This window comes from Cantharellus anzutake, assembly GCF_015039405.1.
Source record: "Cantharellus anzutake strain C23 chromosome Unknown EI90scaffold_59, whole genome shotgun sequence".
Classification (NCBI taxonomy): Eukaryota; Fungi; Basidiomycota; class Agaricomycetes; order Cantharellales; family Hydnaceae; genus Cantharellus; species Cantharellus anzutake.
The window spans coordinates 286,413-306,809 of record NW_024067009.1 but is presented as its reverse complement, the minus strand read 5'-3'; the positions used below and the strand labels follow the sequence as shown (position 1 = coordinate 306,809).

Sequence of the window (20,397 nt, the reverse complement as noted above, 5' to 3'; positions counted from 1 at the left end):
GAGCTGTTTCTTTATTGAAATTTATTAATTTGTCTAGGTGTAATTCTGTGTAGCGTTGTTTAATTTGGATTTAAACTTGAATTTAATCTTCTACTTGGTGAAGTTTCAAAGATTCTATTCAGTTAATGAATTTGGATGGTGTCTGGAGTGTCCCTTGAGTTCGTTTTTATTTTTGTCTTATTTTATTGCTTGTTTTAACAGTAGCAAAATAACTGTTTTGTGTTTACACTTTGAAATCTGGAGTGTTAACCAGCTCTCCTGTTGAAATATCTACTTAATATTTCTCTCCTTATTTGCTGCCTTTTACTACAGTGGCAATCTTAACTGTATATCACTTTTTCGCACTGGAGTGACAACCAGAAATGCTTGAGAAAAATAATACTCTATTTTCTTACTTCTCTAAGGGGGGCGAAAAGTCACAGAAAGGGTCTCCCTTTTATACTCCTTGGGTCGCCTTCCTTTTTCACGCTCTACCTTCTATTTACAGGATTTATTTACAGTGTATTTTTCTTAAACTGAATAAAAATGAAATTTTCATGCTATAGTTCTACTGTGCTTTTGCTGCGCTGAACTGCGGTTCTACTGCGGTCAGACTGCGCCTAGAATTCTTATTGTCCTCCCTCGCCTAAGCTATTTTAATGGTTAATTAGAACTTGGCTGCGCTGCATTTGCTGCAGTTACCTATTTCAAATTCTATATATATACCATTAAATTTGCTATGACTCGATGACTCTGAATTCAAACTTCGCATTACTATGCGTACGGCTGTGTTGAGACCTCCAGCTGATTTATTCCATTTTTATTTAGTGACATTTAGTTAAAATGAGACTGAAATGGTAAATGAGTGAATTATTCAGGTTTGAAACTGAAAGAAAAAGTTGGTAGTAGTCAAGAATTACTCAAATGAATGTGTTATAGCTCTCCACCTCATTAGAATATCGTTCCCTAAAATTCCCGCCATGGTCCGTCGTAGTTTAGTGGTTTTCGTGAATTTTGTTCATATTCTCTGATTTCCTTTTGTATTATCGCATCCTAATCCTCCATATGTATCGTTGGTTGTTATAGTAGGTTGTCCTTGAAGATATCATATTTTTATCTATTTTATTTAGGACTCTGGACCTCTTGAAGCTGTTTTCCCGCGCATTTTCAGGTTTCTAACTTCATGTCCTTGTATCTCATTCATTTCTGGATGTTTTCTCACGTTCTTAGTATCATAAATTTTCATTTATTCCCACCTTTCCAATGGTACTAATATTGTGTCCTATTTCCTGGTATTCGTTGAGTTAGCAAAGATTCGCGCGCACATTCGGTAATCACGTGCATCGTTCGTATGCAGGAGCCGTTTTCGTTTATTTGTTTGGGATTTATGATATGCGCGGGTGTTTATTTCTTTCATATGGGCTTCTGTGATTTATTTCAGATTTTTCCCTCATGATCTAAGGTTGTTTTGCACTTTCCGTGCTTTGTTTTGACCGGGCTCTTCCTTATTTGGACGGAAATTGGTCTTCGCGATCTGCCGAAGTGCGGATCTCGATTCCGACGGCCAGTTCCCTGCGCATCGCCACCCTCACATGTCATTACACATGATGCGGATTCCTATATTCCCATCATGGGTATAACTTCACAACGGCTGGACCGTTTGGGCTGAGAATTTGCATAGCTATAGTTTCCTATTTTTCATAATTTCCGTGTAAATTTCGTTGTATGTTTTAATTATGGATCCTACGCAATCATCGTCTTGTCCCTGAGCTCGGACTTTTGATGTCGCTATTCCCGTTATTGGATTTCTCATTAACGCATGATCCTTTTATTATGGAAATTTGGGAGGATTAAGAGTAGATCCCTTCCTTTCTAATGGGCTATCAAGCTTGTCTCGGTCGTTACTAGTTAATCTTCGCGCTTGCTTTTTAGACATTGTCCTCGTTTTGCAGGAGTTTTAGTCATATCTCCGTCGTTTATGGGTAGTTTCCCCTGTAATTACTCTCATTGGTTCCGTTTGGGGGACATCTACATTTCCTATTATAAACACGACTTTGACTTTTGCATTAGTTCCTGAGGAATCTTTGTTCCATGGTACTTCCATCCTTGCTATGTGTGCGGACGTGGGAAAGTAGTTTCCGTGGAGGTTCTCTGATTATTTTTATAGTCAAATCTTGGTCGATTGTCCTAATTCTTGGTTTAATATTTGCTATAAATTCCCCCGAGAATTCCGTCTCGTTGATGGTAAGCTTGAAGTATTTTTGTTATTTTTCTTTCTTTCGATTTATCGTGTATAGTCATAATAATTCGTAGAAATTCGTAAAATTCGTTAAAATTCAGGTTCTTCTATGTTCTCATATCTACTTGTCGTATGAGGTTTTGTGATTTATCTGGCATATTTCCATAATGGGTTTCCATAGTGTGGCCGTTATTTCTCCTACAACGGGTATATTGACAAGTATATTGACGAGTACATCAACAAAATCATTAGCTCTTGCTGATTCGGGTTGAACAGGGTCTTCACTCATTCAACTTTTCTCCATTATTTCGGAATCCACTATAATAATGGGTGTTCATCAACAAGCTAGAACCAGAGTTGTTGAAATCTCTTTTTTCTTGGTACGCTGTGGACCGTCCATTGAGTCCGTCGGACCATATTTCTTGCGTACGGACATGTCCTTGAAGGATTGCCCGATGCTTCCATTTTTGGAGTCCATGTTGATGGACACAGTCGTGGATGGCTTAAAAGCCATGAGGACGAAATTTTTCTCTCTCCCTCAGTTCATGTATCTAGAACTGAGGTGAGACACTCTTGATCTAACTGCACAATGTAGTAATAGCTAACAATGTGTAAATATGTTACCAGCGCTTGCATGACGCTAGGTAACTACAATATATCCTACAGTTCACGTACTTGGAACTGAGTGCTTATACATGACTAGTTCATATCTTCAATAAGAGTGAACCGTAAAACCCCCTGCCCAAAGGGTGCCGACTATGAGCCCTAATGCAAGCAACAGCACTAAAACTCACATTGCCCACAGGGAAGGGGGGAGAAAAAACGGCAACCGACCACACCAATCTGAATCCCAAAAACGTTGGGGAACGACCAGCCAACAGGCGACAGAATCTGGATGGCAACCCTGAAAAACGGGGGAGACATTCCAACAAATGAAAGGAACTTCGTGTGGAGAACACTCCACAACGGCCATAAAATCAGCGAGTACTGGAGCAAGATTCCAAACAACAAGCATAGCAAAACCGAGGACATCCCCATATCCTGTTTGAATGCCCACACAACCACAGCACAATAATATGGAATACTGTTAGATCCCTATGTTCAGGTAAAGATATGGAATGGCTGCATAACATGAGCATTGCGCACTAGATATCACAATGGAGAGGTAAGAAGGGGGGGGCCGTTGCCTCCTAAGAATCCTGATTACTCTGCACACAGAGTCACTAACCACTCCCGATGTTACGCAATTGGCGATGCTGAAAATTTGTCATCATCTTCCCTTTCGGGTTGTTTACATGCTTTCTTTTACGTCATCTCACCTGTCCCTTCTCTCTTTTATTTTCTGCTCCCCATTTGTCCTCCTGTTCCAGAACTTCACTTCAACTTTAAACCCAACTATGCGAAATACACAGTCCAACGGAAACAGTCTCCCCTGAAGTTGGCTTACTCCACAACGTTCAACAATTACCAAGGACTCACTTTTGATTGAATAGTGATTGATTGTAGAGGATGTCTTTGCACATGGGCAGCTGTACACTGCGCTAAGCTGTGTGCGACATAGGTCTCATGTGATGCTGTTCTTGCCTGAGTCAAAGCTGGACATTGCGAATGTAGTATACAGAAGACTTTTGGGTTAACGTTAACCTGGCTTGCTACGTTACTTGAATAAATGGACAGCAATTGTTGTATGTACTTTGTTTTAATGAATGTAAACTTCTGTACAGGTTAGCCCAAGACAAATGTAGCGGGGCTTTGCTGCCAGTCATTGGCAGCAGTCCTCTCATGCTGAGAGGTTTCTGATGGTCTATCTGACCATCTATCAATAATTTTATTGGCTCCTTAGCCCAAGGAGCCACTGCTGTTTCTGGAAGCACCCTGCACTTCCTTCCTTCCTTCCTTTTCTGGGTTTTCCCTATGGAAAGCCAATCTGCTTTCCTCTCAGTCTGCGAGGCTGGAGATGGTCTAGGTGACCATCTCTCCACCGGTTTTGCACCGGTATTATAACTCTTTGAGCTCAGGAAGCGCCCTGCACTTCGTTGCATCCAGGGTTTTTTTCAGATTTCAAGTTCTTACTCTTTTTTCCACTCATTCTGAGAGGTTTCAGATGGTCTATGCGACCATCTCTCCACTGGTTTTACACCGGTATTAAGACTCTTTGAGCTCAGCTGAGAGCTGAGCTCTGGAAACACCTGCACTTCACCATATCCTGGGTGCATTGAGGATATGTCAGGGACCGCGTGTCAGTTCACGACAATAAGGGTGTTCCCAAGAATCCTAGTCGTTGTTAACGCTGAAGTGCCACCTTCAGCAGAGATAGGGCTTATATACATGGATACCGCTATCCACTAGAGTGTGGCTACAAGCGAGATAAGAAACAGCCGATAGAATGACGACATGAAAAGATAGCTATTCATTCGGATAATCGTAAGTGAGGTGTGGGAAAGGGGTGACATGTGGATGGAAGATAGAAGTGGGATGCTAAGCAAGAGCTAAGCGAGATTACCTGCGTTCTTCGGATCACTCCAGATCGTCTGACGGCAACTCCCTTCCGGCATAGGGAGTCAGGGTAGCTGGTTAGGCCGTGCCCTGACAGGATATGGCCCTTACTTCTTTCCCTTTCATTCCAGAAGGCTAGATACAGTCCCAGTGACCGTATTCCTACCCGTTTTCACTGGTGTTCTTAGCTTATGCTGAGAGCTGACTCTCAGAAGCGCCCTGTGCTTCCTCCTGTTTATGGGCCTCTTGACTCTGAGGCTCAACCAGTTCCTCTTATTCTGCAAGGTTATAGGTGGTCTATGTGGCCGCATCTTTACCAAGTTTATTATGGCTCAGCTTTCCATGGTATCATTTCAGTTTGATCAGTACCATCGTATCTGAAGGCTGCCATGTATGGCCTTCACTCGCTGCTGTGGCATCCATTTTTTTTTTTTAGATTTTCTTGAATGTCTTTCCCTGTATTGTGTTGTTGTGAGAAAGATGATCGAATTCCATTGATGGTTGCAATATAACAACATAGTTATTTGATGAGAACGGAATAAGTGGGCAGTGCAGAGTCCTGCGAAGCGCGAAGTGCAAGCACTCTAGTTCTGGAAGCAACCTGGCAAATATGGAAGCTTCGGAGCCACAGATGGGGAACAAAACAACGATGAAACGATAACACAACAAAGCACACAACACGATTAAACGAAAGACTTCAAAGCGACAGACTAAGGACTAACCTGAAAAAGTACGGGCCCAAGGCGCCGCCCTCCTATGCAGGTGACCAGCCTCTATTACCATCATCCCCGGAAAACTCATACTAGAAACATGGAGAGACACACCCAAAGATGAACACAAGCCACTGAATGACTAGTTGAAAGCCAACGGAGGTAATCCTGACCCCCCAAGTCAGCGTGGGACTCACACTGGGAAAACCCCTCAGTGCGAAAAGGCATTTCCCTGTGGTGGAGTCTCCAAGAAAATGGTAAGCGCCGATGACAGCCCAGGAGTGCAGCCCCTGCCTACGAACCCCCCAGGTAAATTTTACCCTGCAAAAGCTACGAGAGGTTCAACCAAAAAGAAAGGAAAAAGAGATCTTGACACAACTTTCGAGGTGTACAATCCTGTTGAGTCATTAGCGCTGCGTCAAGCAGCCTAGGATCAGCAGGATCGAAAATCTTGATGTCCAATCGCTGCTACAACGCCCGGCCCATAGGTGACATTGTGACCCAATGGTGGCGGCACAGACTCATGGTTCCAAACACTCTAGCCATGAGATACAACTCTAATTTAGGCCATCCCACAATTTTTCGAGTCCAAGCGACTTTAGAAAAATGCGCGCTTACATAAATGAAATATTCAATATATATATTACGGTTGCCGAGCAGGGCCAGGTCTAAGTTTGCATCCGACTCAAGCGCCGCGCGTCACGACCTCATCGCTACGTGTCTATACACAAGTCAACCTGCGTTTTAACGGCTCCAGCGTTGTTGTGGACATACTAGGCACCACATCGTCACTTTTTCTCGCTTTTTTCGAGTGAAATTCATGCCCTACATACCTGCGCTTTGAACTCACCGATACGCGTCTCTACATAAGTTAACTGCGTTTTAAGCGACTCTGGTGCTGTTGTGGACATACTAGGCACCACGCTATCACCTTTTTTCCAGCTTCTCTTCTCTGATTAAAATTTGCGCATTGCATACCACACTTCAAGTCTCTTTGGTCCGCAAACCACTGATTGATCAAGCTGTGTAGTCGAGCACATAGATTATGTATCACATAGTTTTGCATGTATACTGGTAACATTCCAGACTATTATCACCCACTGCATACGGCATTTATGACCGCAATATGGATGCAAATACATACTGTGGCTGTGCCAAATCGAACGCTCGATCATCTCTCTTGACATTGATCTCTCACTCAGCCATGCCATACTGTGCTGCATGTTCTATGCCTTTTGCTGGGCTGAAAACTGAGATATGTAATCTGTGTGCCAAGGTGGCTGAAGCTCGGGAGGAAGATCAGGACACTTTGCGAAAGGTATGTAACATGTTCCCAATTGCGTTAACATGATTCCTTATCTGAAATATTTGTAGAAGCTTTTAAAGAAGCAGTGCTGTGTTTGCTCTGCCATCTTTATGGTTGAACTGCCTAATAAAATTTGTGGGAAATGCTTAACTGAGCTTGGTATGTCCTATAAATTGCATAATTTGCATCTCATACTTACATCAAATAATTTATAAGGGAAAGATCATGGACCACTTCCAGTTGAATTAAACCTCTACCAGCAGGCCAAGACAGCCATCCTTAGTATAAGGGGACCCCCTACTCCTGTACTTCAATCTGCTTCCTCAAAGCCAAGCTTTGCTATTCCAACAGTCCAGGCAGCTGTTTCTACCGGAGCTGCCATTGATTCTTCACTTACCCCTACTGCGGCTTCTATTGTTGGGGGTGCTGTCCACTACCAAGGCCAAGCTTCAACTTTTCGGCTAAAACAACATTCACCTGCACCACCACGAGGATATTCAAGTCTCCTCAAACAGAACCAGTCAACAAAGGATGCAAAAGCTGGTCCTGTCTCCTTCAAGATATATCTTTTCCAGCGAAGTGGCGCAGTTAATACTGCATCAGTTATGGTGAGCCTACCAGATATAGCTACCGTAAATTGGCTTTTTATCAGCTATCTATGTATCTATACTTAGTTGAAGAGATTCTCGAACCATCAGCGGTATACAGCAAGCACATTGATGCATGAGGCATTCAACCATCTTCTTGTAACATCCTCAGCTGCATTTTATGCAGAATTTCAAACAGCCAAGAGAGGTGCCTTCACTAGGTAATAATCTACAAAAGTCCATATCACTTGGCTAATTCCTGGTGGAAGGCATGCATTTAAGTATGATATTCATTTTACCCCAACAGCTTTTCGGCATGTTCCAATGGAAGACCTTGAGGGTACTTCTACTGTCCTGGAATTCTATCAGAAGCATGCCAATGTAGCTCGTGGTGAGCAAATCTTATCCCTTCGGTTTACATTTGATGAAGAAACCTTGGTATGTTACTTTCTCTTAAATGTAAACTTGACAAACATATATATTTATATATATAGAAACCATTTGGTGACAATGAGGAGTTTTTTGTTGGTCAAAAGCGGGAACGTTCTCTCAGTATGTGCCAATACCACTTATGATATTAATAGTTGCTCTAAATGTGTTTAGGCTTGGCTAGTGGTCACATAGCAAGACGCCAAAGGGTCACAGTGCTTGAATCTAGCACATTTGATCCTACGAACATCAACTGCTCTTGGAAGCTTACACTCATCCCCCCAAAACCTCCTGTTGTATCCTATGCAGATTTCCAGGGACACCTTATGGAAGTTGAATACAGCTACACCACTATCACCATTGATGAGACTGGGAAACCTGAGGTTACCCACTCAAGTTCCACAAATGGGCTTTACATTGCTGGTGATTGGCGCTCTGTAAAGCATGATGTGTATGGATGGGGTATTATTGGTGAAGGTGCTACCAAGAGGGCTATCTATGTGAGGGTTCTTTTATTGTAATTTTTCAACAGCTCAACCCTAATTTTTAGGGGCGAATGGGAGATGCTCATTTCCCAACCTAAGCTTAGTACAAGTTCAAGCAATGAAGAACTCATAAGAGGAATTGAGAAAGGTTTGCAGGATGAACTCCAGCTTCTTGCATATGGAGATCATTTTGCTAAAGCATTCTTCTTGCGTGTTACTGATCTGGGAGATACTCTGGACCGACGTATTCCTGGTGTGTCAATTATTTCCCCCACTGAATTGTTATTCACATAATCAATATCATTAGGATTTTGTTTCAATGTCTCAAAATCCTTTGTGGGGAGAATTACTGACAGTACCCCTACTCATAATTCGCAACCTATCTTGAATTATCCTGTCTTTCTTGCAACCCCCTTGATTCCACACAATCCAGAGAAAGCAGATGGTCAGTATGAAAAAATCACTGGTCATGACCCTCGCAAGGATGAGCCACCCAAAACCTTGCTTTCAAAAACACTCCATGCATTTGTTCATTTTACCTACCTTTACTCTAAGAAGCACCTTCTCTTGGTTGACCTTCAAGGTATGAATGGGCATTATGATCCATATTAACCTGACTGATGGCATGGAATAGGAATTACAGATAGGGATGGGATTTTTACCCTGTTTGATCCTCAATCCCATTCCCAGTATGTGATATGCACTTCTATTCTGGAGACCCAACTCACACCTACATAGGAGGGCAGGTGATACTGGGACCTGGGATGGAGGGATGGAGTACCTCCACTACTGGGAGCTGTCTCACAAGTGCAATGAAGTATGTGTGGCATTACAACTAGAGAATATCAAGAAAATGAGTGAGGAGGCAGAAGAAATGGACTGAGTGGGTCAATAATAGCAAAGCAGTTCAACCTGCTACCATGTATCAATGTAGTAACTATAATGAAATAGGAGCTATCATGCGTAACTCAGTCTTGAAATGGAGAACTAGTATTAAGATTTTTACCTATCGCATGTAACTATAACATGAAAATACAATGAGTTATGCGCAAACACAGATAGGAAAGAAATGGTATCACCTCAGTCTCGAAATGGAGAACTGAGGGAGGGAGAAAAATTACGGTGTCCAGCGTAACTTATATGACTGGAGCCAATATCGCTTAAAGCAATTGCCAGTGACAACTGGTGATATAAGACAAAGTAAATTGGGAGTGTGTGGTACTGCGACTCTGAAACAAAAAGGTATAGTTGTTGTTAGTCACGACGATATTAAGTTAAAATAAAAACTCCCCAATCCATGCTGCAGCTCGGCTGTTGTTGATGAGCATTGATATTCCAACAAACTAGTTAGTATGGAATAATGTAAGGGATGAGTGGCAGTGGTGATGTGTGTGATATTTATTCCTTGTTGTAAACAATGTACAACTGTTGTATTTACATATGTGTGGTGCAGAATGTCAGAATGAATTGTAGGAGAAATAATATTTGAAGAATAAAACAATGATGTATCAGAATAGTCAACAATCAGGTGACAAGTTCAAATGTTTAACAGATCTCATGATCTTTATGAGACTGGATGCACATTAGAAGCTCATTGTAATTATCTGCACCCATGTAGCATGAGATTTAAGCTACTACAAGCATGCCTAGAACCTGGCAAAGGTGTAGGAAAATATAATATTCAAAGAATATATCCCTACAACAAGAAAATAGCACATAGACGGCAGAATAAGAGGGAACATTGGGAAAGAAATGTGAATATCTCGGGAACCAGAAAACCTTTGACTGTAATCTTTTTACCATCTGAAAGGACTGTTTCTTAACTTTATCCACGATTTTGTTTCATTCTAAAAGCTTCAAAACTGATGGAGATATAGCTCAAACGGTGAAACACCTTATAATTCACATATATTTATTTGCTAATTCTTACAAAAAGTAATGTGACTCAAGGGAAATATATTGGCACCTGGAAGTCTGGCAGACCAAATACCATATGGCAGAGTATCCCCCAGCATGGATGGACACTTTTTGATCACATCAGAAGAGGAGAAAATGCTAAAGTGGTGGTGGGAAGGGAGAAGGCACTGCTGCAGGACTGCAGATGGGGGTCAACTAGTGGTGCCACTGAGTGATGGATTATGGAGAAAGCTGACAGGGCAGAATAGGTGGTGAGGAAGTGGGGGAGTGATAGTGGGTGGGCACCTTTTGCAGGGCCATGACAGGGCTACAAATATGCAATCTATCTCCTTACAATTGAGTTGTGACAAAAGGCCAAATTGTCCTAATATCTTGAATCTGCTATTTCACATAGACATGTAAGACAACAGTAGCTTGAATACATCCCAAGCATTCTGCATACTGAGAGCTGGAGAGCCTATTGCCTCATATGCAGCAATTGCTTTCTGTGAAAATTCCAGGGAAACAAACTCCAAAAGTGAGTCACCACCCATGGCACTCTTCATCTCATGGACTATGTTCACATCCACAGGGATTAGGCAATTCTCCAACCCATACTTATCAGGGAAAGTGAAAACATCATATGCTGATGTGCCAGAAGGAAGTTTTTTCCCTTGTACTTTCCTCACACGTGCAGCATTCAGCTTTGACTGGACATCCTTGATATCTCTGCGCAAAATTGAGGACCAAAGCCATAATGAAAGTGTCCTGGATGCACTCAATACAATGGTAATTAAATGGGAAAATATGTGCTTACTTCTGCAGGGGATTGCTTAGGTTACAGATGCCTTCATCTATTCCATGTTGATAGAAGACAAGTACATCATCTCCCCATTGCACTTTGAGTCGATGCCATCCCCTTTCTATTGTGATATTATGAATACTTTGAAGAAACCTGTGAGCTGGTGAGTCACATGAATTTGAATCAGGGTAAAATGCATCTCTGGTTATATAGGGTAAGCTATAGGCCTAGATGGGCACATGTTCCATACCGAAGTGCATTTGCAAAACCAAACTGAACAGTGGTCTCAGAACCATGGTCTGTGGTAGACTGCTTAGGAATCCCTATTGAATCCCAAATGAATCATACAACCAGTTATCTAAGTATATTCAAACTTACCACCAAAAGTCTCAACCAAACACAAGTAAAGGTAACCAATTACCTCACCAAGGCGATTGTTTGGGATGACCCAAAGACCGAGCCACATTCCACTGGCTTTGTCTCATACTCCATAAATCCCAATACCCATCTTATTCAGTTTGTCATGGCCATCACCAGACCATTCTTCATGAATACCTGCAGATGTCAGTCCAGAACGTTTGATTTGATGGGCATCTGGTCTGCGGGCCTCAAAACCTTCTGGAGCATGACAATGCATGGTCTCACTTATGAAGTCCCTAAATAGTAATGGGGATGATTCCTTAGCACCCAGCCTGCTCAGAAGTTAGTTGCAATCACCGTGTCAATGGTATTCCAGTATTGTATGCAATTTCTTGTTGGACTGTCCTTGGACCATGACTCCCACTAGGATTAGCCTCAATGGCATCAAGTACCAGTTGGGCCTTTGCATTGTCTGGTATTTCTTTAGTATTCCTGCCACTTGCATAAATGCCAAGGGCAGCCTTTCGGCACTTTACAGTCCGTTCACTTGCCACATAGACAAAGGTTGGAAACAATTTTGGCAGGAGAGAGCAGAAGCATACCTTATTTCCCATCCATACTCCTTTTGGAGAAGTTCACTAATTGTCTTAGCATTTGTAATAAGGCGCCGATTATATTCAAGAAGTGCTTCTTCAAGCTTTGGATTATCTGCTTGAACTACCACAATGTTAGACAGAATTAATATGTATAAACAGAGTCGTGCCTTTTTTACCATGTTGATTATTCCCGGATGGATTATAGTTGCCTCCCTTCATTCTAATTGTAGGTATAGAGTGCGCAGCCAAGTGCAGGTATGCAAATGTGCAAATTCTGCTCTGAAAGGCAAAAAAAAAGGCGATAGTGCGGCACCAGTACGTCCACAACAGTGCCGGAGTCGCTTAAAATGCAGTTGACTTATATATAGACGCGTAGCAAAGTGCGGGTATGTGAGGCACGAATGTCGCTTGGAAAAAGCGAAAAGAGTGATAGTCTGGTGCCTAGTATGTCCACAACAGCGCCAGAGTCGCTTAAAACGCAGTTGACTTGATATGTGGACGCGTAGCAGTGAGCTCGAAGTGCAGGTAAGTAGGGCACGAATTTCGCTCGAAAAAAGCGAGAAAAAGTGACGATGTGGTGCCTAGTATGTCCACAACAACGCTGGAGCCGTTAAAACGCAGGTTGACTTGTGTATAGACGCGTAGCGATGAGGTCGTGACGCGCGGCGCTTGAGTCGGATGCAAACTTAGACCTGGCCCTGCTCGGCAACCGTATATATATATATCGTTACATTGTCACATCGTGTCGCGTTGTCACACACGCGTTGTCAACCTATAGACAGTGCTCTAGCCTCCACAAGGCCAATCATGTTCAACCGTACCGCTACGCGACACCAGCAGACGGCGAGTATTGGGGATGTTAACCCCCTCTTGAAGTATCCTCATCGACTGAATTTGTAAGACTTCCCCACTTTGTTTTCTTACAACCATCCTGATGCGCGGAGTTGCACCGAGCTATGAAGAAGCGCCACTTGAGCAAGTGACACTTGAACAATTTGAGACATGGGCAATAGACCGTCTTCGGGGTATGTGGGGATTTGCTCTTGTTTAGCGTTTAATTGAGTTTTACTCCACAAGTGCTTGCTGAGATCGAGGCGGCACGAATACGAGGTGGAAATTTTGAAGCATTGAAGACTGTAGTTTCCACGCAATGCGAAAAGCACCTTCAACTTCATTCAAACTCCGAAAAGGAGTACAATCTTGACGAGGAAAGATGGAAGGATCGAGTCAGCCATTTTATATTACGATTAGCTTTCTGCCGGACGTGAGTGTCAAATCAAGCCGAATTCTCAACAATGGATAACGAGCCGCCCAACGATAGTGACGAATTACGGGGGAAGTTTGTGAGAGCAGAGACAGATCTGTTCCGAGTTCGATTCGCTGAAGCAAAACAAGCTGAAAGGGACGCGTTTTTGGCTTCGAAACGATTTAGTGGGGAGCCAATATCTGACGATGAGAAGGCCCAACTTAAGCGACAGCTTATGGACACGACATTCAGTATCCGGACAGAGGAAGACTTTGCGAAGGAGAATTTCTACAGGGTATCTATCCAGATCACAATGTGCGGGTGTGTCACTGACGTTTATTCTGAAGGTACCTTGGACGAAAGTGACCGATCTCGTCGCACAACGGCGCGTATTTCTCAAACGAGGTCATGCTTATGTACCATCCACTCTCCAATCTTCAATCATATTTCAAGAGTTCCAAGCAAGGCTCGCAAACGCACTCGAACTCACGGCCCGTGCGCTACCTCGACTGGACGAAGATGACCGACTCCTTCCAATTATCACACATTTCTCTCAGGGGTTCTTAGCTGGTGTCGCTGGGGAACACGGCCGTTCGGTCGGGCAGTATGGAGATGCCGTCACTGCTGACATGATTGATGACCTCGCATGGAAGCACTTTCCACTTTGCATGCGTCATGTCCACGGCGGATTACGGCAAAATCGCCATCTTAAACATCAAGGGCGACTGCAGTACACTCTGTTCCTCAAGGTAAGTTGACTAGTTGAGTTCCATTCCAGACTCATAATTTTCGAAGGTGCTGGGATTACCTATTGATGAGGCCATCCATTTCTGGAGAGCTTCCTATGGAAACACAATGTCCGATGACAGGTTCAATAAGGAGTATCGTTACAATATTCGACATTCATATGGTCTGGAAGGCGGAAGGAAGAACTATCCGGCAAGAGAGTAAGATTCTGGTTGGAAATTTGATACTAGCTTACACCATCGGTGATTTAGCTGTCGCTGTATCATCATGGAAAATCCTCCTGCAGTTACAGAAACACACGGATGCCCCTTCAGGCACTTTTCGACAAGTAACCTCCAATCGGCTATCAATGGTTATTACGGTATTCCCATCATGTCAGAGGAAATGTCGGACATAATCCGCGCAGTGGAGATGAGGCATTATCATGTTGCATGCACGCGCGTTTTTGAGCTCACTCATGATGGAGAAGGGCTGGGAGACGGAGAAAGCGTTACACATCCAAATAAATACGTCGCAAGGTCTCGCGAGCTGGAGAAGGAGAAAGAGGCGAAGAAAGAAGTCGCAACAGAGGGGATAGGGAATACACTGAAACCCGATTCGTAGTCGTATATTGATTAATGCTGAGTTCTGTTGTACATCTAAATGATTAATAATGGTCGTATATGTTCTGTTCACGGAAGCATTCAACGCTTTGAGATGAAGCAGGGTGGCAATGATATGCGAACAATGCAGTCTAATTAGAGATGATTGGATAATTCATGGAAGAAACTTCCAGTCGTTCCTGGCCAACGCCTGACTGGACGAAGGAGGCTACCGAGTGCCAGACACCGTCTTGTTCGTATCCGACGTTTATCTTGAGTTCGCAAGGGGGCAATGAATAAAGACCAGGGCGGAAGATGATTGCCCGTCCTGTCACAAGCGTATGAGATGAAGGCACTACGACACCGTGGTGAGTCAATAACCCAAGATACTGGCATTGAGGATGCCCAATGCTGCATCATCGTCAGGATTAGGGTGAAGTCATATTGAGAACAAAGGAAAGAACGAACTGGGAAGGATTTCGAGTATTGAGTGAGAAGCGAGCGGAGAATTGAAATGAAAAATTCCGAATTCGAAATGTAACTGGTACGATGTAAGGTTTGCTTAAAGTCGCAATATCAGCACGGAGTTGGGATAATGTCACCTATGTCAAACTCACCCCAATTCGAAGTCATGTTTTTGAACGGGTTCAAATTGGAGGTCCAGCCGTAAAGGATCGTCGTTTACATTCCAGGGGGAGGCAGAGATTGCTTCGACCAGGGACTCCCTCTCTCGAGCCGTTTCCGCATACATTTCTCGGGTAGATACCTTGGTGCTGCTGGTGATGTCTGATAATAACCTATTCAGAGCACCATGTTGCACTCCAACGATGAGATTGGTGAGGTCGATTTGGCCGGAGCGAGCTGTCCCAGGTAGTCCCCATAGAACGCATATATCCATATCGGTACCACTGTAGAAGGGGAAAATTGCTTCGGCTTGTTGCATAGGTATCGTGGGGAATGTTGTAGAGATCATGTTGCGTGTTCGTATACGATGGGAAGACCACACGAAGTCGCGATGTTGGGTAGACAATTTGCTCCCATGCTGGTATAATCAATAACGGACGTGTAATTTCAGGTTGGTGCTTACTAGAAGGGTGCTACATGTAACTACAGGGCGTTTCACGCATTCTGGCGGCGAGGGTTCCTGGGCAGCAAGTATGCTGGCCAATGAGTCAATGAGTCTTCTTGTAGGTGCCACAACCTCATTCACTTCAAAGTCAGGCACTAGATGGATAGGTAGAACGAGACGCCAAAGTTGGCGGTAGGCCAGTAACGGAACCAATGGTCTGAAAATGGCCAACCAGGTAGTCATTGTCAGAAGAGGCGCAAGGGAGCTTCCTAGTATGTATACATACGTCTCTGCAGGGGTGAGGCACCATGAGGGACTAAAACCACCAACTTGCCTAACTTGCACTCCCAATGGCCCTCCTAAATTCTCAATCTAGGGAAAGGTCACGACGGAGAAAAGGGGTAGGTATTACAACACGCGCGCGTACCTCGAGCATCATCGTGTACTCCGATTCCAGTGATAAACTTGGTACCAGGTGTGTCCTGAGAGTAAGGAGTGTTTCAACCCAGGCAGTTCGTGTTGCTTTGGCCACAAACGAAGCGAGGGAATTTTCATCCTTCAGATGTCGAAAAGTAAGTGCTTAAACCATCAATTAGAAACGGCCGCACCTCTCGGTACACTACGAGAATGGAATTGGTGATTGCGCCTGGAGTCCCGAAATATACTTGGATCGGCAGCTTTATTGAAGCACCGGGTGTTAAAGGACCGGAAGATAATCGATACGGCTGGGGAGGGGCTAATGTGTTTGGACCAGCGATTTCTGTGGCACGGTGAGCTTCGCCGCAACCAAAACCGAGATTGCACCTACTCTCCAGGTGTTCAAGATCCCCATCATCTTTTATCCTAATTGAGCCGTCCCATGGCAGTACCACCCATATATCGTTCACGGTCAATTTCCCGGTATTTTCAACCTCAAAGTATTCATTACGTATTTCGCCGCAGTAAAAGGTCGTTTCATCTTCGTGATTAATAGAGGTATCATCGAATCGTGGTTCTAGCTTGGCAACGGGATGTCGGACATTGGCAACTACGAACGCATCAGGCGCGCGTACGTTTCCTTGACGCTGGGCGGGGGTATCATTTAGACGCTTTCCACGCACGGCCAGGCTTTCACAAGTACGAAGGAGAGAAAGGAATGAGTAGTGCGCATTAATGAATTTCAAGGACGTTGGGATGAGGGGGGTCGCTTTGATAGGGACCTAGGGATGTCACATCAGCGACAATCACGTAATATTTATAAACATGACTTGCCGTTGTCCTCTCCTTCGAGTTGAGAAAAACCGATTCAATGATCTCAATTTGCACAACCGAAGTCAGTGCGTCCTTCGAGGCATCCTTGCATTCAACTTCGAGCGTTAAGCCAGTGAGATTCATTTCGGTATCCAGAGGGTTGCAAAGTGCTAAGTCGATCCAGAAAGGTTCTAAAGGAATGAATTAGAGAATCGACTCGAGATTCACCCTACCCACGTACCTCCCACTTCGGCGAACTCCCTAAGGTCCAAGGCTGACCTATCGCCTCGAGTTTTCTGGTAAGCTGTCCACCTTTCTTGCATCTCGGTCCACACTGATGATTCAGAGACATCTCTTGAGGAAAATCGTACACGGGTCCTTGAGGGTAAACAGACATTCAGGGGCAATTTGGATTCTGTGAAGGAAGGGGTTTCAGGGTTGGTTGAAAGATAATGCTGAGCAAAAAGAATGAGCAGGGCACGCAGCACAACCTAATCCGGTGTTGCTCACCTCAAATGCAAGCCGAAAATCTTCTACATACATCCTATCGTTGTCGAATTTATCAAAAGGATTGCACTGTGGGCTCAGAAGCTTCAGGAAGAGTTTGATGGCTGCAGTCGTATCGCCACTGGAGTACTTTAACCTTCCTATCAAAAGATTCATAAAAAAGGCATTGCCAATTAGAACTACCGCAATACCTAAGGCATGCTGAATACAAGCTTGCGTAGGATCAATCTTCGGGTCCTGTTCTTGAGCTTCAATCTCAAAGAACGATGGAGATAGAAGCACTTCTTTCCTGAATGCATGTGCATCGCTCGCCTGCTGGAAGAAGTATATGGTCAATGGTTTCTGGGATATATTGAGAGAAGTCCGTTAGTTCATCTACCCCATTGGCCATTGAAGTACATACGACACCACTTCGTTCTAGTTTCTTGGCAGCCAAGGTGTACCATAAAGCGGCACGTCTCTTCGCACCTCGACGACTACTTAAGGAGGCAGCTCGCGCCAGAAGAAGAGCGGAAAATGGCTCTTCGGCATTGCCAGCGGCCATGGCAAGCCATCTCTCACCATCGATACTTGCAAATTGGGGAATGCCAATCTCCCATCTGACGGCATACAGCAGTGCTCTATATTGTGGCGCTGCAGAAACTTCCTCATTATTCAATCCAAGTAGTTGCAGGGCAGCGGTTGCGTAAACAGAGAGAGAGGAGGCTGGAGCAAGGATGAGCGGCAGCACGTCCGAACCTGTGGTAAAATCTTTGCGAAGAGTTTCCCAAACCAACGAGGCAAGTTTATAATCCCCTAATATAGTTGAAAATTCAGCCAAACGGCGATGCATCCATGTCTGAGACTCGAGAGAAAAAATGCCATTGGCAACAGATGAAGTAGGGGCGGGAGAAGAAGACCCGAAGATCCGACGTGTCGTCGAGGATAGTAGACGCGATGGGAGGCGTCTGGTTGAGGAAAACTATAGATTCATGGTCAGTGGAGTCAGCGTGACGCGTGAAATGTTCCACATTACCGCGTTATTCCATTCTATCACGTATCTCTCCATCCAAGGGATAAGAGAAACTGTCACAAACTCACGAACAAATCTCTGGGTATTCTGCGCGTCCGTCTCTGACATCGTGATTTCCATCACTACTGTTCGACGTTCAAGCTTTGGCCGCCGAATTTCAGGCGATCGTGAAACGTCCAATGGTGGGGATAGGCGGCTGCTCGCGAAAGGTATTCGTACGTTCACTTTCTCTAATGACGACGGAAGTTGCAAAAGATGAGTATTGAGATCAAACTGTTTCTTCACAGCGTTCAACAGAGCTACCGCCCTATTGATCGAGGATCCAGCTTAGACTGATGCCAATAATAGGAGATATTACTCACTCGTCCGGATTGAGATTCGAAGGCGTGGGATGGATAATTAGCGTGTACCGAAATAGGGTCGTGTCTACCCATGACGGAAGATCCAAGGTTCGAGCATGTAAGGCAGTAATGGCCTGCAGTGGATTGGGTGCGAGAGTAGAGGTAGCCAAAATCACTTCATGGGATTCATCAGACCAATACTCCGTATTCACAAACCACTTACACGCAACAGGGTGATTCCAGCCCTCGGTGCGGCATGGAGTTCTGTCACTGTCTGCACAAGCTTTAACATCGTCCCACCAACGCTCACGGTCCCTTGATTCGGCGTCGCCGAGCCATGTGGAAGCCCTTTGGGCGATTCTTCCACCTATCCAGTCGATTATCCGACTCGTTCGCCGCTCCTCGTCCTCGCGGCATTCTTCTTCAACGTCCACCAACGATGAGAACTTGACCTGAAATCTTGGATGAGTCACTTGAGAGAGGGTGCTGGTCCTTGTGGTAACTAGATGTGTACGGTCACAATGAGGATGCCGAACACCAGTAAAGCGCCCAAAATAATCTTCAGGCAAACTCAAGGCCTACCTTGAGAGAGGTGAGCGAATGCCGACAATAGCTCGGGAAGAGGTGGAAGACCCTTTGGGCTTAACAAGAGGTTTTCAACGTCCGGGGATGCATGTATAAGAATATGCGGGGCCAATGAATGCGGAAGGGTGGGCACGGTAGTCGACATCCAAAGGTCCGCCAGCTTTGGTTGAAATTGTGGCAGTGCAGCTGCTGAGCCAGAAATATATAAGTATGCTCCAACGTTTACGAGCAGCCTGAAGTTGCGGACTAAGTATCCAGAAATAAACAAATGTCTAAGCTCTAGATCGATTAATGGCCACACCGAAGTCGCTGGCATTTAAGCGACTTTGCTTCAAGGCTTGAGGTTCTTCGTTGAGACTCATGAGATTACCTATGAAGTTTCTTAGATTCTGGGACCGCCAATGCTGGGGCAGAATTTACCGATTCAGGCCAGCAGCCAAATTTGTACGGAAGACCGTCTCTCTGGGAACCTAGCTTTCGACCTGTTTCCTGCCGAGCTTTTGGACACGACCTCACGCCATTTGTTTAACCGCGCTTCATATCCATCTTGGAATCATATCACATATATACGTACTGATTTTTTCCGGGGGTTTCATCTTTGAAGTATGACGGTCCGCTTGGTTAAAGATTTACTATGACATGAACGTAGTACAGTGGCGCTGGGTGGGCAGTGGTTAGGACTGATTAATAAGCTAAGCAACCACCCTTGTCCCTAGTTCGGCGTTTTGGTATCTGCGCAATGATCCAATATCTGGGTATTGAGACCTAATCCCTGACAATAGCCATCGTATAGCAAAATGTGCAAGATGCTACGTCCACTTGGGTACACGCCAACACACATCTGAGGAACCTCTCGCTTAGATGGGATCTCGCATGACGGATGGTATAGTGGCATTGGGTGTTGTGAGTGAATTGACAGAACCACACTGTTGGTGCTTGCATGGCGTCTGGCGCTGATCTCCAATCTACCAGTTAGCTTGGAAAGAAGCGCCCGGACACTTTTACATGAATCATGTTTCCATACGATGAAGATGATCGATACACCTGGGGAGGAATATTTCTGTTCGGAGCATCCGCACGTCGTCCCCAACCAATGAAGCGGAAGGAGGTTGCCGGTAATTGATCAGCGGGGAAGGCCAAGCGCCAGGAAACAATAAGGAGAATACAGTATTGTTAGCGGCGCTAGAAGAAATC

General features: G+C 44.5%; 4 protein-coding genes across 4 annotated transcripts; 2 read left to right on the top strand and 2 right to left on the bottom strand.

The window, feature by feature from the left end:
* Positions 1 to 6,652: 6,652 nt before the first annotated feature.
* On the top strand, positions 6,653 to 9,114 carry EI90DRAFT_3129656 (uncharacterized protein; the record flags this gene model as incomplete). Its single annotated transcript, XM_039064227.1, has 11 exons — positions 6,653 to 6,742; positions 6,799 to 6,889; positions 6,947 to 7,338; positions 7,405 to 7,538; positions 7,587 to 7,755; positions 7,812 to 7,869; positions 7,921 to 8,263; positions 8,297 to 8,484; positions 8,539 to 8,814; positions 8,866 to 8,920; positions 8,970 to 9,114. The coding sequence occupies 11 exons, from the start codon at positions 6,653 to 6,655 to the stop codon at positions 9,112 to 9,114; spliced, it is 1,941 nt and encodes a 646-aa protein (XP_038911743.1).
* A 1,400-nt stretch (positions 9,115 to 10,514) lies between these two features.
* Positions 10,515 to 12,559, bottom strand: EI90DRAFT_3281949 (uncharacterized protein). Its single transcript, XM_039066865.1, has 8 exons — positions 12,053 to 12,559; positions 11,892 to 12,006; positions 11,647 to 11,835; positions 11,434 to 11,585; positions 11,308 to 11,409; positions 11,180 to 11,252; positions 10,945 to 11,130; positions 10,515 to 10,895 (listed from the first exon to the last, which is right to left on the bottom strand). The coding sequence occupies exons 1-8, from the start codon at positions 12,102 to 12,104 to the stop codon at positions 10,535 to 10,537; spliced, it is 1,230 nt and encodes a 409-aa protein (XP_038911742.1). The 5' UTR covers positions 12,105 to 12,559; the 3' UTR covers positions 10,515 to 10,534.
* A 91-nt stretch (positions 12,560 to 12,650) lies between these two features.
* On the top strand, positions 12,651 to 14,514 carry EI90DRAFT_3000371 (eukaryotic and archaeal DNA primase, large subunit-domain-containing protein). Its single transcript, XM_039056311.1, has 7 exons — positions 12,651 to 12,781; positions 12,840 to 12,910; positions 12,963 to 13,149; positions 13,207 to 13,426; positions 13,479 to 13,880; positions 13,927 to 14,078; positions 14,130 to 14,514. Exons 1-7 carry the CDS (start codon positions 12,693 to 12,695, stop codon positions 14,479 to 14,481), a joined length of 1,473 nt encoding a protein of 490 aa, XP_038911741.1. The 5' UTR covers positions 12,651 to 12,692; the 3' UTR covers positions 14,482 to 14,514.
* EI90DRAFT_3074788 (ER-golgi trafficking TRAPP I complex 85 kDa subunit-domain-containing protein) lies at positions 14,356 to 19,574 on the bottom strand. The gene is made up of 17 exons (XM_039061524.1): positions 19,201 to 19,574; positions 18,842 to 19,120; positions 18,640 to 18,793; positions 18,281 to 18,584; positions 17,669 to 18,226; positions 17,457 to 17,607; positions 17,269 to 17,405; positions 17,000 to 17,213; positions 16,780 to 16,949; positions 16,337 to 16,727; positions 16,137 to 16,288; positions 15,956 to 16,084; positions 15,815 to 15,900; positions 15,547 to 15,745; positions 15,077 to 15,501; positions 14,928 to 15,020; positions 14,356 to 14,870 (listed from the first exon to the last, which is right to left on the bottom strand). The coding sequence occupies exons 1-17, from the start codon at positions 19,517 to 19,519 to the stop codon at positions 14,612 to 14,614; spliced, it is 4,020 nt and encodes a 1,339-aa protein (XP_038911740.1). The 5' UTR covers positions 19,520 to 19,574; the 3' UTR covers positions 14,356 to 14,611.
* Between the last annotated feature and the right edge of the window lie 823 nt (positions 19,575 to 20,397).

Coding starts and splice junctions, on each gene's coding strand:
- EI90DRAFT_3281949 (XM_039066865.1), bottom strand. CDS start 12,104: ATGAAGGGAGGCAACTATAATCCATCCGGGAATAATCAACATGGTAAA. Junction 11,410..11,433: donor TGACAAACTGAATAAGATGG/GTATTGGGATTT, acceptor ATGGAGTATGAG/ACAAAGCCAGTGGAATGTGG. Junction 11,253..11,307: donor TTTGGTTGAGACTTTTGGTG/GTAAGTTTGAAT, acceptor GGGATTCAATAG/GGATTCCTAAGCAGTCTACC.
- EI90DRAFT_3000371 (XM_039056311.1), top strand. CDS start 12,693: ATGTTCAACCGTACCGCTACGCGACACCAGCAGACGGCGAGTATTGGG. Junction 12,911..12,962: donor GGCAATAGACCGTCTTCGGG/GTATGTGGGGAT, acceptor TTACTCCACAAG/TGCTTGCTGAGATCGAGGCG. Junction 13,427..13,478: donor CGAAGGAGAATTTCTACAGG/GTATCTATCCAG, acceptor TTTATTCTGAAG/GTACCTTGGACGAAAGTGAC.
- EI90DRAFT_3074788 (XM_039061524.1), bottom strand. CDS start 19,519: ATGCCAGCGACTTCGGTGTGGCCATTAATCGATCTAGAGCTTAGACAT. Junction 17,608..17,668: donor AACTAGAACGAAGTGGTGTC/GTATGTACTTCA, acceptor AATATATCCCAG/AAACCATTGACCATATACTT. Junction 16,950..16,999: donor GGAGTTCGCCGAAGTGGGAG/GTACGTGGGTAG, acceptor TCATTCCTTTAG/AACCTTTCTGGATCGACTTA.